Source organism: Entelurus aequoreus, linkage group LG15, assembly GCF_033978785.1.
Source record: "Entelurus aequoreus isolate RoL-2023_Sb linkage group LG15, RoL_Eaeq_v1.1, whole genome shotgun sequence".
NCBI lineage: Eukaryota > Metazoa > Chordata > Actinopteri > Syngnathiformes > Syngnathidae > Entelurus > Entelurus aequoreus.
Genome location: NC_084745.1, coordinates 12,619,526 through 12,636,746, shown reverse-complemented (window position 1 = coordinate 12,636,746; position 17,221 = coordinate 12,619,526). Strand labels below are relative to the sequence as shown.

Below are 17,221 nucleotides of genomic sequence, written 5' to 3'. Positions count from 1 at the left end.
GGTACTTTAACTTTAACTTATGATAACAATATCACTAATACTTGCTTAATATTCAGGTCACTAAATGTAAATTGAGTATTTTTGGCGCTCTTTGAATGGTTATTTATCAGATTTTATGGGCGAAATAGAGGACCTCATATTGGCTCAGCTGTAAGCTTACTTTTATTTAAGTGTTACAATGCATTAAAGAAAAATCCGTCTGTCTCATAATGATTGTCAACGATAGGCAAAATACCCAAAAAAGAGCACTTCCCCTTTAAATACTTCAGCGCCGCTGAGTCGTAAAATTGAAGGTGCTCTTTCACTTTTAGGCGTCCTCATAACGAGATGTGGTGGGAAGAGCGCTCTGGAATGTGCACACGTGAAAGAAAGAGCCCGAGCGTGATGACATCATGTCTGCTTGTGAGGACGAAATATGAACAATAAATGCTGCGAATACCCACTGAGGGCCCGCCGCGGACAATCGGGTTTGTTTGCTTGAAATCTGGGAACATTGGAACAAAAGTACCCCAAGGACCTTCTGCTGCTTTGATGTCGCGTGTGACTTGGCGGGGGTCCTCTGTGGCAGGGGGTTCTTCACTTTTGCACTACACCACTCAAATGTTTTCACTAAATGAGTCGTCTAACTCTTGATTTTGATCAATGAACCTACTTAGTTAGACAGGATAAACCTTGTCAAATGATGTGTTAAACACAAAGATTATTATCAAGGCTTAGGCCAGGTTGATTACAAATACTATTAAAAAATAAACTGTAAATTTGTTGTTTTTATCCAATTGATTTTATTGGGTTTTTTCTGGTTGGGCGGCAGTGCCAGCAACTTGAGAGTTCCAGGTTCGATCCCCACTTCCGCCATCCTAGTCACTGCCATTGTGTCCTTGGGCAAGACACTTTACCCACTTGCTCCCGGTGCCACCCACACTGGTTTAAATGTAACTTAGATAATGGGTTTCACTATGTAAAGCGCTTTGAGTCACTAGAGAAAAGCGCTATATAAATGTAATTCATTTCACTTCATTTCCGCCCGAATGCAGCTGAGATGGGCTCCAGCGCCCCCCGCGACCCCGAAAGGGACAAGCGGTAGAAAATGGATGGACTTCACTTCACTTTGTACGGTGGCCTTGAGTGCCTAGAAAGGCGCCTTAAAGGTAAAATGTATTATTATTGCTATAAATATGCTGCAAAAGAAGGCACTCAAAAACTGATGAAAAATAAATTAACATACAATTACGCAGTGCTAAAATAAATTATAACTAAGTTAATAATAATAAATCAACTGTCGATAAAATGAAAATACAGCTTCACCACTTTAGTCATAATTTTTGCGCTTAAGAAACTTCTCTGGGACTTTAGCTCCAGACTTCTTCTGTTTGATATTGGCTTTACTGCCACAAGTGGTGGAAAAGTGTATTACAGCTGAGAAACATATATTTGGGCGGTCCTTTAGGGCAGTGTTTTTCAACCTTTTTTGAGCCAATGCACATTTTTTTAATTGAAAAAATCGGACGCACACCACCAGCAGAACTCATTAAAAAATGAAACTAAGCAGCCGATATTTACAATAAAAAGTTGTTGTCCCAATTGGTGGATATGACTTCAAACCATAACCAAGCATGCAACAGTATAGCTCTTGTCTCAAAGTAGGTGTACTGTCACCACCTGTCACATCACACCGTTTTTTTGCTGTTTTCCTGTGTGTAGTGTTTTAGTTCTTGTCTTGCGTTCCTATTTTGGTGCCTTTTTCTCTTTATTTGGTATTTTCCTGTAGCAGTTTCATGTCTTCCTTGACCGCTATTTCCCCACACCCGCTTTGTTTTAGCAATCAATAATATTTCAGTTGTTTTTATCCTTCTTTGTGGGGACATTGTTGATTGTCATGTCATGTACGGATGTACTTTGTGGACGCCGTCTCTGCCCCACAGTAAGTCTTTGCTGTCGTCCAGCATTCTGTTTTTGTTTACTTTGTAGCCAGTTCAGTTTTAGTTTCATTCTGCATAGCCTTCCCTAAGCTTCAATGCCTTTTCTTAGGGGCACTCACCTTTTGTTTATTTTTGGTTTAAGCATTAGACACCTTTTTACCTGCACACTGCCTCCCGCTGTTTCCGACATCTACAAAGCAATTAGCTACCTGCTGTCACCTACTGATATGGAAGAGTATAACGTGGTAAGTCTGCCGATCTCCAGACAGTGCAGACACTCAACAACGGCACATTATTTGCGGATTATAATTACTGGTTTGCAAAAAATATTTTTAACCCAAATAGGTGAAATTAGATAATCTCCCACGACAGTGGTTGAAAAACACTGCTTTAGGGGCCATGCCAGTGTTCCGGCTTGTATCACCTCGGACTTCTCCGAGCGGCGGCCTTCATCTTGGCACAAACAGGGACGGGGCGACGCCCCCTCCCCTCCCCTCCGCCCTGGAGCACAGGATGCCGGAGGCGAGGCTGAGCGGGGCAGATAAGGCCGATGCTCCGCATGGGAAACTCTGCCCAGGTCTGAGCCTTTCAGCAGCTGGAACAGTCACTCCTGGCCCTCCGGGCTATTTTTACACCGGTTCCCGCCGCGTTTGCTGATCAGACGAGTGGCGTCTTACCTGCCACATACACGTAAACGGACGCCTGCCTCTGGACCCGCCGGCGGTAGCGGCAGCGGAAGTTCCCCGTGTGGCCGGCCTGGGCGCCGCCGAGCGTCAGGCGGCTGCAGTGGAGGTGCTGGGTCTTGCCGCAGCGGGAGTCCTGCACGTGCACCTGGTCCAGGGGCACGTCTGTGGGGAAAGACCAAGAGAGCTCCCAGCGACCCCTGGAGAAACAACAAAGATCACGCGCTAAAACACTCGCGAGATCAAACTTTTTCCAATCACAAATCAAAGCATGCGGCGGCCATTTAGGTAGTTTCCACCTTCAACAACAAAATATATAGATTTTTTTTTTTCCTTTCGGGCTCCCCTCAAGTTTGACCCCGGGGACCTGTTTTCTAAGAAGTCATATATTAATATACAGCTAAATAAATTATTCAACGCTTAAATCTCAAGATCAACTTCAGATCTATCTCTCCGTAGGATTGTTTGAATGTTTTATGCCATTTTTGTCAAAACCCACTTTTTTATGGCAAAAACACAAAGTATGCAAATTTTTACCCCAAAAATATTTTTAAGTGGAATATTGGATGTGGCACTCCGAATCAAGTGTTGGAATTGGGGTTTAAATCCCCCAAAATGATTCCCAGGCGCAGCCACCGCTGCCGCTCACTGCTCCCCTCACCTCCCTGGGGGTGATCAAGGGTGATGGGTCAAATGCAGAGAATAATTTCGCCACACCTAGTGTGTGTGTGTGTGTGACAATCATTGGTACTTTAACTTTAACTTAAGTAATTGGAGCACTATATAGATCAATAATTCATAACATTGATTTTAATTCATTATTGTTTTCTGAGCAATGACAATTTTTTAATTACCTTATTTTCCGCACTATAAGGCGCACCTAAAAACCTCCAATTTTCTCAAAAGCTGACAGTGCGCCTTATATTCCGGTGCGCCTTATATATGGACCAATATTGAGCCACAACGGGTCTCGCAACTACGGTGAGCAGCCGCCGACTTCATTTTCCCCCGTAGAAGAAGAAGCGCGCGGTGCATGCTGGGATATATGACTGCGCGAGGCGTGCCGTTTCATTTCCATTTGTGTGTTTATGTAAAGACCCCAAAATGGCTTCTATTAAGAGACACGCTTACGACACAGATTTTAAACTCAAGGCGATCAGTCACGCAGTAGAACACGGGAATAGAGCAGCAGGATTCGTGGATGAGGAATAACTTCATAAAGTGAGCTTTACATGTTTATTTTGTGTATTGTGTTGTGTGACATTAACGTTTGAGCAACGTTGAGTTATTGATACATTGTTATTGCTTTGCACTATTTCGATATTGTGATTGCACTAATGTTTGATTTACCGTAACCGTATCAGACTGTTTTTTACGTGTTTATTGAATCGAGGAAAAGTACCCCTCCACTATGTGATATAAATGTTGCACTGCATGTTATACAAAACACCACGTCACTGACTTTACCTCGGGGAAAATAATAAAACAGCTGTTTATTAATTTTGGGAGTGAACAGAGTTGTCAGAACGCTGGTTTGTAATCTATTAATAAAATTTGACTGACCTATCTGACTGTTTTGTTGACATTCCCTTTAGCGCAGCTCTATCTAATGGATGCATCACGTAACCCCAGCCTCTACTGTAGCGTCTATTCTATGCGCCTTATAATGCGGTGCGCCTTATATAAGAACAAAGTTTTAAAATAGGCCATTCATTGAAGGTGCGCCTTATAATCCGGTGCACTTTATAGTGCGGAAAATACGGTACTTTTTTTAACTTTACTTTCAACACTTAAGTCTCTGGATTAATTTCGGAACCACCTGTCGATTATACGTTTTTGATCATTTGTTCAAGTTTTTGGGTTGTTGTTTATGCCCTTTTTGTCAAAGAAAATGTTATTTATTTGGCAAACACACAAAATATGCAACATTTTACCCCAAAAATATTTCAAAGTGGAATATTTGATGTGAAGTAAATGGAGCCTTGAATAGGTCAGTATTTCATAACATTGATTTTGATTCAATACTTTTTTGAGCAATGACACTTTTAAAGAAAAAACATCCTGTGGCTTTTTCTCTTTTTTTTTTACTTTTTCTCGTTACATTTCACCGGTTTGCTCTTTTAATCCACTTCAGGTTTGTTTTGTATTATTATTTTTAGAATGTGCCGTGGGCCGTTAGAAATTAGCTGCGAGCCGCAAATGGTGCCCGGGTCGCACTTTGGACACCCCTGACGTAGCGGAACTAAAACAGGGGTTCTAGTTCCTCAAAATTTGGCGGTACAGATACCTTAGCATCAAATATTTTGCTACTTGACAAATGAAACTTGTTAGCATGCTAGCTTCTTTTTTTAGCTAATATTATTGGTATATAACTCGGTCATATTTTGATACTTGATGCATGCTAACATTAGCATGCTAGCATTTTTAACACATTTTTCAGTTACACACTTCTGATTAATATATGTTGGTACTTCACGCATGTTACAGATAGCGTTTTAGCATGCTAGCTTTTTTAGCTATCGTATTTTTCGGAGTATAAGTCGCTCCGGAGTATAAGTCGCACCGGCCGAAAATGCATAATAAAGAAGGAATAAAACATATATAAGTCGCACTGGTGTATAAGTCGCATTTTTGGGGGAAATGTATTTGATAAAACTCAACACCATGAATAGACATTTGAAAGGCAATTTAAAATAAATAAAGAATAGTGAACAACAGGCTGAATAAGTGTACGTTATATGACGCAAAAATAACCAACTGAGAACATGCCTGGTATGTTAACGTAACATATTATGGTAAGAGTCATTCAAATAACTATAACATATAGAACATGCTATACGTTTACCAAACAATCTGTCACTCCTAATCGCTAAATCCCATGAAATCTTATACGTCTAGTCTCTTACGTGAATGAGCTAAATAATATTATTTGATATTTTACGGTAATGTGTTAATAATTTCACACATAAGTCGCTCTTTAGAATAAGTCGCACCCCCGGCCAAACTGTGAAAAAAACTGCGAATTATAGTCTGAAAAATACGCTAGTTTAACAAGCATACATCTCAGTGTCTTATTTCGGTTATTTACTAACTGTTAGCTTAATACTGTTTCCATGCTAGCTCATATTATTTGTTACCCTGACGCTATCTAGCCAGCTTGCTAAAACGTTAGCATTTCAGTTCAGCTTTGGCTCTTCAGCATTTACACAAAATATCTACCAAAATTGCATTTTTGAGAGCTTCTATATATGGTTCTGGTTTTACAGGTGAAAACTGAAAAAATGATTTGTCGGTCTGTGGTCCTTAGTGGAAAAGATTTGTGCACCTCTGAATTAGAAAATGCAATTTTGGTAAAAAAAAAAATGCTACAGAGCGAAAGCCAAACTAAAAGGCTAACAGTTAGCGTCAAGTAACGAAAAACATAAGCAAAATGAGCTAAAAAAAAAAATAGCATGCTAATAGTACTTTGCTAACAAACCCATGCTTATAGATAACATTAGTGAAATACTAAAATATAAGTCACAAAGGTGTATACCTGCAAAATTTGATAAAAATTCAAGCGTGCTAGTGTTAGCATGCTTAAATGCTAACTATAACATGTGTCAAGAACAATAGATATTACTCTGAGGTGTGTACTTGAAAAATGTGCTTACAGTGCAAGCATACATCAAGTACCAAAATGTGACTAAGGTGTATACCTAAAAAATTAGCTAATAAAAAAAGCTAGCATAATAACACTAGCATGCTAACAGGTATTATTTGTCAAGTAACAAAATATTTGACGCTAAGGTGTATACTAGCTAAATTTGCCAAAAATTAGCATGCTAATATTAGAATGCTAATGATTGTGCCGCGGGCCGTAAAAAATTAGCGACAAGCCGCACTTTGGACACACCTGCACTAGATGGACAAAAGTTTTGGGACGCACCTCTTAATTGCTTAATTAGGGTATCAAAAGTCAGCTGATGACCAAGGAACCTTCATGGCGGCGTGCAAGAACACCTTTTGGATGCACAAGAAGTTTGGAAGGGCGACACAACTCATTTAGCTTCTGACATAACTCATAAGTCAAATTTTTCTCACCTCACACTTTCAAAACGCCCGAGTAATGATTGATAAGTTAATAACTTTCTCAGCAGTGACTTAACACAAAAATACGACACTAAAAAACAGACATTACGAAAAAAACAAAACCACCTGGCAGCTCAGTCGGCAGAATTTTACTGTGAAATTTACGGAGGTTTTTACACCAAATGTAAAAAAAAAAATGTCAATACAATTCTGCCAACTGAGCTGCCAGAATTTTACCGTAAAAGTTAATAGAAAAAAAACTACACCTTTTCTTGCAGTGCATTACTGTAAATGGATAAACGGCACCCTCTTTTATTTTGAAGGTAAAATTCTGGCGTCAAAGCTGCCAGTTTTACCATAAAATATAATAGAAATGTTTTTATCTATATTATTTTACAGTGCATTACTGTAAATTAAACAAGTACGACTGTTTTAACTGCAGTGAAATTCAGGCGACTGAGTTGCCAGTAATTTAAACGCAAAAACTACCGACGTTTTTACAGTGCATTACTGTAAATTGAAAAATGGTACGACTATTATGCTTAAGGTAAAATTCAGATGACTGAGTTGTCAGTCATTTTACAGTAAAAGACTACAGTTGTTTTTACAGTGCGTTACTGTAAATTGAACAACAGTCAGAATGTTTTTACTATTGTAAAGTCTTGGCGACTGAGCTGCCAGTCATTTAAACATAAAAACTACCGACGTTTGTGAAAAAGAGCAACCACTTTTATTTTTACGGTAAATTCTTTTTTTTACCGTAAAATCCAATACAAAAAAAATACATACATACTTTTTACAGTGCATTACTGTAATTTGAAAGACGGTACTACTGTTTTTTTTACAGTAAAATTCTGGTGACTGAGCTGCCAGTTTCTTCTTAACCGTGAAATTTGTGGTCGTTTTTACAGTGCATTACTGTAAATTTAACAACAGTACCAATGTTATTTCTACTGTAAACTTCAGGTGCAGGTCATTTCAACGTAAAATCTACCGACGTTTTAACAATGCATTACTGTGACTTGAAAAGCTGTATTTTTATGCTAAAAACCTGCCGTCTCAGTTGCCAGTTTTGTTTTTTTAAGCATAAAATGTGCCATCATTACTACAGTGCAAATGAATAAAACGGTACCAGTTATTTTCACCGTATAATTCAGGCGACCGAGTATGCAATTTTATTTTGCTTTAAAATTCGCGGTCGTTTTTACAGTGTATTACTGTAAATTGAAAGATGGTACTACTGTTATTTCGACTGTAAAATTCAGGCGACTGAGCTGCCAGTCATTTGAACGTTTTTACAGTGCATTACTGTAAATTTAAAAACGGTAACAATGTTAATGTTATGGTAAAATTCTGGCATCTGGGATCTGGTCTGATAGTTTTTTTTAACCATAAATTACGCTAACTTTTTTTTTTTTTTACAGCACATTACTGCAAAATGTAAAACGGTACCTCTTATTTTAACGCTAAAAACCTGGTGACTGAGCTGCCAGTTGTTTTTTAACCATTGATTTTACAGTGCATTACCGTAAATAGAACAACAGTACCTATGTTATTTATACTGTAAAATTCGGGTGACTGAGCTGCCTGTTATTTAAACATAAAAACTACTAACGTTTTAACAGTGCATTACTGTAAATTTAAATATGATACAACTATTATTTTTAAGGTAAAATTCAGGTGACTGAGTTGCAAGTAATTGTACAGTAAAAACTACAGTCGTTTTTAAAGAGCATTACTTAAAATTGAACAAGGGCAACCACTTGTTTTTTTCGGTAAAATTCTGGCGGCAGTGATGCCAGTTTTTTTTTTTTCTAATTAAGTTTCATTAATTAATTAAGATGTTCACATTTACATGTTGGCATGTAAATGTGAAAATCAAAGTGGTGCAGTCACTCCAATTACAGTAATGCACTGTAAAAACCACCCCAAATTTTACAGCAAAATAAGGTCCTCGAAAACATTTTTCTTTCTTTTACGGTGCACAAAGAGTCTTTGCAGAAGGAGAACTTTCACTTTTCCCTTCCTGCGTCCCGACACTTTTGCCCGCGGTGGCGGCGATGGCAGCAGCGAGCGCGCGGGTCACATGACCACAGGTGATCTACCTGAAACTCACCTGCAGTTGAGCTGGAGCGTGCGGTTGGCCTCCAGGACCAGGTGTCCGTGCGCCCCCTCCAGCACGGGCACGCCGTACTTGCCCCTGGCCTCTTCTTTTTCACCACCTTGGGGAGACAAGGACGCACGTTTACGAGCTGTCCTGTGACGCTGTGCGGGGTCAAAGGTCAGCTGCTTGCGTAAGAAAAGCATTTCTCCCGCTCAGTGTTACTAATGAGGACATGACAGTCCGCCCTTCCTTCCTCCAAGCATCTCCCAAGTCCAGGAGGACATCATCTCAGCTGCACATCAAGACTCACTTTCTGTGTCTGCAAGATGGCTCCCTGTGGGTGAGCCATTCACAAGCTACATCCTCACGCACACTTCCTCCGCCGCTTCCTTGGATTTAACGTTGTCTGACACACACACACCCACACCCACACAAACACACCCACACAAGCACAAGCAGACACATGCTGAATAAACAATATTGTGGGTTTTCCCTGTGCAAGTTCAGGTTAATTGTGGACTATTCAAGATTTTAAACCAACCACAACAACGAGGAATACATATGAATAAATAGGGTAACATTTCCAAACATATTCAACTATTTTAACAAAAATATTTTTCAAATGTGTGCTAAAAGATTATGGACAACACCTACACAAACTTATAGAAAGTTTATTTTAAATTAAATTCCAAAAATAGGTTTTAAAGTGCTAAAAGGGGATATTTATATGATACAGCCTATGATGTAATTTTTTTGGGACACCCTCAACCTTTAGAAGTTTTCAACTGTATTCAATTTCAAGTAAATCTGACTTTTCAGAAACGTAAACACAAATATTAAATATAAAGAATAAGTTTGTTTTTCATATTAATTTGTTTAAAAAGTTGAAATGATACATTTTAAAGTGCTATTGTACACAATATGGCTTATATACATTTATGAGTCTTCAGTTCTATGGGCCCCACATATAATAAAATAAATATCGGACTTTTCAGGTATTTAAAAACATATATTAAAGATTAAATATAAAAAAATATATTGGAAAAAAATAAATGTAATTGAAAGGATACATTTTAAAGTGTTATTATATACAATATAGCTTATTATAAAATATATTGGGGTTTTCCCTCCACGTAATTTCAAGTAAATCTGACTTTTAAGGAATTTAAACACCAATCCATTCATCCATCCATTTTCTACAGCTTGTCCCTTTTGAGGTTATTGAATATAAAAAAATGGTAGTTTTTTGTATTTATTTTTTTAAAGTCGAAATAATACGTTTTATAGTCCAATTATATACAATATAGATTATATACATTTGAGTCTTTAGTTACATTATCCTCCCACATGCAATAAATTTGACTATTTTTACTAATAAATTCTATAAAATAAGTGCTAAAAGGTCATATTTCTATACAATATGAACTATACTAAGGTTTTTTTCCTCCACATTAAATTTCGAGTACATTTCGCACTTTCCGAAATGTTTAATATTTTAACGACTAAATGTAAAAAATATGGTAGTTTTTAACTACATTTTCAACTAAATGTTAAAAAAATTAGTTTTAAAGTGCCATTTATAAACAATATAACTTCTACACATTTATCAGTCTAATTATACTGAGACTTTTTGTTCACCTTCAATTTCCAGAAATTTTAAACATATTAAACGTAACATATATCAAGAAGATGGTCATTTTAAGTTAACAAATAGTTTCAAAATCAGACTTTGCATGCTATTTATAAACAATATAATTGTCGACATTTATGAGTCTTCAATTATATTTAAAATGTTTCTCTCCACCTTCAATTTCAAATAAATCGCTGACTTCCCAGTAATTTAAAACGCACAATCATATTTTTTTTTAAATGGCAGTTAATAATAAAGAAAAACTGTTACTTTTTAAAGTCCTGAAAGTGGATATTTATAATAATATTGCATACATTTGCGAGTCCTTAATTTAATCAAGTTTTTTGTTTTTTTTTACATATAATTTCAAGTGAATCCATTTAGGTATTTAAAACCAAATGATATTACTACATCTATAACATCAAAATATTTTCTTAAAAAATGTTGGCTAAAATAAGAGCTTTTATTCGACAAGATTAATTCAACGCACGCTCAATAAAATCCATAACCGTCATTCTGTAATAAAAACAGGACAAAATATGAAAGAGTGACTCACCTTTGGCAAAGACCGTGTACAATCCACAAAGCAGAAAGATAAGAAAGTTCATTCTGTGACTCCGCTGAAGGCTGATGATGCTTATAATAATAATTTTAAAGACAAATTCAGCAATTAATAAAATAATTCCTTGTGCTTCTTGTGTTGGCCGCTGCATGAAGATGAAGATGGGGGTGAGGGTGAGGATGAAGATGGAGGTCCATGCGGCTTGTCTCTAACTCACTCACACCTTGTCCCCCCGTTAAGGCTCCCGGTGTGGATTTATAGAGTTCCCACAGTGGGGCCACCGGATGGAGGGCTTCCGTGACGCGCACCGGCGCACCACACCCACCTCACTCTTTCACTTTAAAGTGACTCATTCATGAAGTGACTTTACAAAAAAAATAACAAATAAATACGAGGTTAGTTGTTGAAACGAACATCTTACAATACTAGACGTAATCTTGTAATTTAAGGAATTTACGTGTTTGTTTTTTTGTGTGCGTAAAACTTTTAAAGGCATACTTTTCATGCAGTGCTGGGATTGGCCACTAGAGGGAGCTGTATGCTCAACGAGAAAATGACATTACTGTGGATTCCAAATACAGAATTAAAACATTTATGTTATAGAATTGTTATGACATCAATAGTATCCATGTTTTCAATACATATACATATTTTTGACTAATTACACATTTAGTGGTGCAATCGTAAAGGAGTAACAAAGCTCGCGTCTCATTGGAAAAAAAGAGCATCTTTTTCCATTAAATTTAGTCGGTTATTGGCCCCAAAACGCAACAATTAACATGCCTTTTAAACGTTTAGATAATACATACTATATAAAAACTAGACAATGGAATGTAGTACAAACAAATACAGTAGTTTTATGACGTAATGTGATAATGTACACTTACCTTGGACAGTGGACTTCCCAGTATCTCCTTCCAGCTTCTCCATATTTTCATGGATAAATGTCCGCCGTCCTTAATTATGCTAGCGAGTATGACCGGATGTTCATGGAGTTCACTGTGACATGCGCACTACGCCGTCTGGTGGTAGGGAGTATCATAACAACAATAATTAACCGACCATTTGTAATTTGTATCTTGATGACGAAAGTGTTTTGGACACTGAATTAATTTCACCATTTTTTTTTTGCGTTTCAATTTTGTACACTTAATTTTTTCACATTAAATGATGCTGAAATTGTCATTGAAGAACATTGTGTGAGTGCTAGTTAGCGAGCTAGCTCCAACTGTTTCACCAAGTTAGTTAGCTACACGCTCCGTCATGTTTTTGAGGATTTTTCTTTCAATTCAACTATCATCCACTTTGTCTTCTCGGAATTGTCCTTCATGCTCACTTTCTTCCGTTCCATGCTTGGAGAAACAAACTTATGGCCATCTCCGACTGTAAGCTAATGCTAGCGAGTTTGACCGGATGTTAACGGAGATGATTGTGACATGCGCACTACGCCACCTGGTGGCAGGGAGTATCATAACAACAACAATTAGCCGACAGTTTGTAATTTGTATCTTGATGACGAAAGTATTTTGGACACTGAATTTATTTCACCATTTTTTTTGCATTTAAATTTGGTCCACTTAATTTTTATTACATTAAATGATGCTAAAAATTTCATCAAAAAAAAAAAAAAATTGTATATAAAAAAATATTTGTATAAAAATTCAGTGTAAGGCAAGGCAACTTTATTTGTATAGCACTTTTCATACACAAGGCAGACTCAAAGTGCTTCACAGACAACAAAGTGAAATGAAAGAAAATAAAAGCAAAATTTAAATTGCAGACAATAAAAATAAAAAACAGTGCAGACGTTAATTAAAAGATTTAGCTGAAAGCTAAGGTAAATGAAGGTGAACCTTAAAAGTTTTCAGTCTAGTTTTAAAAGTAGTCAGAGTTGGGGAAAGTCTGACATCTTCAGGAAGTTTATTCCAGCTATTTGTTGCATAGTGACTGAATGATGCTCTCCCTTGATTTGAGTTTACTCTGGGAACCGCAAACAGATTGGTCTCAGAAGATCTTAGTGATCTAGAGGGCTTATATAGTGGGAGAAAATCAGTGATATACTTCAGCCCTAGACCATGTAGGGATTTATATGTGAGCAGGAGGATTTTGAAATCAATTCTCTGATGTACAGGGAGCCAATGTAAGGATTTAAGAATTGGTGTAATGTGCTCACATTTTTTGGTCTTAGAACTCTAGCAGCAGCGTTATGAACAAGCTGTAGCTGCCTGACAGTTTTTTTGGGAAGACCTGCAAGGAGACCATTTCAATAGTCTAGCCTACTGGTAATAAAGGCATGTACAAGTTTTTCTAAGTCTTGAGCTGACATGAGCCTTGTAAATAAATAATGCATACAAATTTGTCACTTCAAAACTCAAGACTCATATCTGGTAAATTATTAAAAGACTGAAGCAATCCATCCTGTCTCAGAACCAGCCAATGTGGTGCTTTGGTCTTAATTTATTTATTTTGAAGCACTCAATTTTTTTACACACTAAATTTGAAAACACTTTAGTTTTAACAAACTAAATTTTTAAACACACATGTTGCTCACACAATTTTATTCAATTAAATTGTCAGCATAATTTGACGTAAAAAAATAAATAAAAATCAGATCATAAAATATTAAGTTCCATAAATTCAGCGTCCAAAAGAAGCTTTCATAATAATAATTTTAAAAAAAAATTAGTGTAAATATTTGACCTTAAATAAAAATCATAAAATAAAATTAAAATAAGAACGGTATTAACTTCGGTTGTTGATTGGCTGGGCGAAATCACATGATTACTTGGTAAACCTGCAGTTAAAGAAAATTAAGAGAGATGTCCCTTGCTGCGTGAATGAAGGCTAAAAGTGAGGATTGTATGAAGATCTGATGGGAAATGTTGCCTTTATTTTGTAACGAGGTTCAGTTTCCTTGTGCATTGATGGGCAAAGTCAAAGTCTCAGTGTGTCAGAGTCAAATTCACCACCTAAAAATCCTTCCCTTCCGTTTCCTGACACGGCGATCACCGGACTAACGACACACCTGCGTCACACCTGTCCCCGGGTCTGCTGATGGATCCAGTCAGTAAACTTCACCACCTGCGTGTACACGCCCGGCCGGTTCTGCCTGGCGCAGCCTTCACCCCAGCTCACGATGCCCGCCAGGAACCAGCGCCTGCCCCGCTCCAGGCACACCAGCGGGCCCCCAGAGTCACCCTGGAGGCCGTAGAAATACCACAAAATATTAAAACATTGACTAAAATGTTAAATTTTGAATGGGACAAAATTAATCAAATCAATCAATCAATCAATCAATCAATGTTTATTTATATAGCCCTAAATCACAAGTGTCTCAAAGGGCTGTACAAGCCACAACGACATCCTCGGTACAGAGCCCACATACGGGCAAGGAAAACTCACCCCAGTGGGACGTCAATGTGAATGACTATGAGAAACCTTGGAGAGGACCGCATATGTGGGTAACCCCCCCCCCTCTAGGGGAGACCGAAAGCAATGGATGTCGAGTGGGTCTGACATAATAAATAAATAAATAAATAAATAAAAGCATCTTTAAATAATTACTTGAACGTGTCATTAACTAAAACTGGAATTATGTTATTACATTAATTTATTGTAAAAGTACATTTAATTATGTAACAATTTAATTATCTAAATATTTAGTGATGTATTTAGTTTATTATTTTATGATTCACTTATTTAATCATTTATTTGTTGTAATATTTAATAATTTCATTGTTGATCTCATTATTTTATAATTGAATAATTAAATCATTTCATGAACTTACATGTCAGCGCTTCATTAAGTATTTCATCTGTCAAACACACCCATCAAAGTCAGTGGGCGTGGCTAACACATCTTATCCAATGATTGCTTTGACTGACACCCGGAAGTCTTTCGAAACTTGGCGGCTGAGGAGGATATATTTGTAAATCATGAAATCAACAACTAATGAAATGCTTAAACAATTAAATATTGAAATAATTAATTAATTATAAAATAACTAATGTACTTTTACATTAAAACAATTAATGACACGTTAACCCATTTATGTATTTAATTCTAATTACAAGTAACTATTTTAATGTGTCATGAATTATTCAAAGATATAATTGTTTATTACATTTTGTTCCATTTGACACTCCAGAGCTGCCAAGACAAAAGAAAGGAGGACTAAAATTAATGTTAATACATCACATCCTATCATAGCAATGCTTGGATGCAACGCAAATATGCCCCCTTGTGGCTGAAAGCAGCAACGGGACAAATAAAATAGGATTTTGTGTCAACTGAATTTACACGGGGGCGCTAGAGGGCAAAATTGTCACTGGGACACAAAAAAACTTGTGCTGGATGTACGTTAAAATCTCTAAAAACTTATTGAAAAAATATATTTAACAACTTAAGAAAATAACCAAAAATAATTAAAACAAATTAATACATTGCAAATTAAAAGCATACAAATATAAATATAATTACCAAAAATATATTATATATAAATATACATACAAATATATGTATATAAATATATATCCATTCATCCATTTTCTACCACTTGTCCCTCTTGGGGTTGCTGGTATAAATAAATATATATATATACAACAACAAAAAAAAACAAAAAAAAAAAAAGAATACACACACACATATATATATATATATATATATATATATATATATATATATATATATATATATATATATATATATATATATATACATAAAATACATATGTATTTTATATATGTATGTATACATCTATCTACTATATATATATATATATATATATATATATATATATATATATATATATATATATATATATATATATATATATATATATATATATATATATGTGTGTGTGTGTGTATTCTTTTTTTTTTTTGGTTGTTTTTTTCAAATATATATTTATTATTGTGTTTTTTATATATATATATATATATATATATATATATATATATACATAAAATACATATGTATTTTATATATGTATGTATACATCTATCTACTATATATATATATATATATATATATATATATATATATATATATATATATATATATATATATATATATATATATATATATATATATATATATATATATATATATATATATAAATATAAAAAACACAATAATAAATATATATTTGAAAAAAACAACCAAAAAAACATTTTTTAAGATAAACAATAACATATTATAACATAAAAGAAAAGTTTTTGAAAATGAACAGGACTCACTTGGCAGGCGTCCACGCCCCCCTGCAGGGTCCCAGCACAAAGCATTCTGGGAGTGACGGCGTCATCGTACAGCTTGTTGCAGGTGTTTCTGTTAATTATCCTCACGGACGCTTCCTGAAGGCGCGTGGCCAGCTCGCCTGTTGTTCAAACGGAAGTGGAAAAATGTCTATGAACACAAAAGAAGATGGCGGGAAAAGGACCGTACCGTCCTCCGCCAGGACACCCCAGCCCGTGACGTAGCAGCTGGCCCCGATGGCGAAGGCGTGCGAGGGAGCGGGCACGCACACGGGCTGCACCAGGTCGTTGAAGAAGACGGGGGCCCCCAGCTCCAGGAGGGCGATGTCGTAATCGGAGGTGAGCTGCTCGTATTTGGGGTGAGGCAGGCTGCGGCGGCCGGTCCTGGAGGCGTGCCAAGATAGTGGGCGCTCGGACGCGGTGCGGGCTCATGGCCGTGGCAGGTGAGCCTTCAGATGGAGCGCTACGGTCACGTCTGCGGCGCCACGCTGCTCGCCGGCCGCTGGCTGGTGTCGGCCGCTCACTGCGACGGTGTCGGAGTCCTGGAAGCAGTGAGCGGCCGACACCAGCCAGCGGCCGGCGAGCAGCGTGGCGCCGCAGACGTGACCGTAGCGCTCCATCTGAAGGCTCACCTGCCACGGCCATGAGCCCGCACCCGCGTCCGAGCCGCCCACTATCTTGGCACGCCTCCTGGGACGGACGCCGCAGCCTGCACCGCCGGTACGGGTCAACATCAACAAACGTGTAAAAAGCTCGCCGGACATATTTCCAGCCACTCACCGCATCGCACTTCATCAGACCCGTCGAGGCAGTCCTTGACGCCGTCACACTCGGGGTTGACCTTGCTCACACACTTCTGGTTGGCACATTTGTACGAGGATGAGGAGCAGCCTTTGAGGTCTGCGGGAGGATGAAATATGAGCTGGGAAACACGAGATGTTTTATGAGGAGAACTCACAAGCTCTGGTACAGTTCTTCTCATCGCTGCGGTCTTTGCAG

At 37.3% G+C, this 17,221-nt stretch overlaps 2 protein-coding genes across 10 annotated transcripts in view; both read right to left on the bottom strand.

Annotated features, from left to right (window-relative positions):
• flt1 (fms related receptor tyrosine kinase 1) overlaps window positions 1-12,386 on the bottom strand; it is a 100,503-nt gene extending 88,117 nt beyond the window's left edge. For 8 of the 9 annotated variants that reach the window (XR_009821126.1, XM_062020874.1, XM_062020876.1 and 5 more), the window contains exons 1-3: window positions 10,964-11,844; window positions 8,790-8,895; window positions 2,597-2,802 (exon numbers count right to left, since the gene is read on the bottom strand). Coding sequence is in view for 8 of the 9 variants with exons in the window: in XM_062020874.1 (XP_061876858.1) it covers window positions 2,597-2,802; window positions 8,790-8,895; window positions 10,964-11,120 (469 nt within the window). In the remaining variant the exon portion in view is untranslated. The other variant, XM_062020875.1, reaches the window with a different exon arrangement.
• Window positions 12,387-13,711: 1,325 nt separating this feature from the next.
• LOC133630547 (suppressor of tumorigenicity 14 protein homolog) overlaps window positions 13,712-17,221 on the bottom strand; it is a 24,922-nt gene continuing 21,412 nt past the window's right edge. Inside the window, 6 exon segments of the mRNA XM_062022161.1 lie at window positions 13,712-14,167; window positions 16,208-16,344; window positions 16,413-16,697; window positions 16,740-16,931; window positions 17,003-17,122; window positions 17,181-17,221. The exon segment at window positions 17,181-17,221 is cut by the window's right edge and continues 73 nt beyond it. Coding sequence (XP_061878145.1) covers window positions 14,000-14,167; window positions 16,208-16,344; window positions 16,413-16,697; window positions 16,740-16,931; window positions 17,003-17,122; window positions 17,181-17,221 — 943 coding nt within the window. The 3' untranslated portion in view covers window positions 13,712-13,999.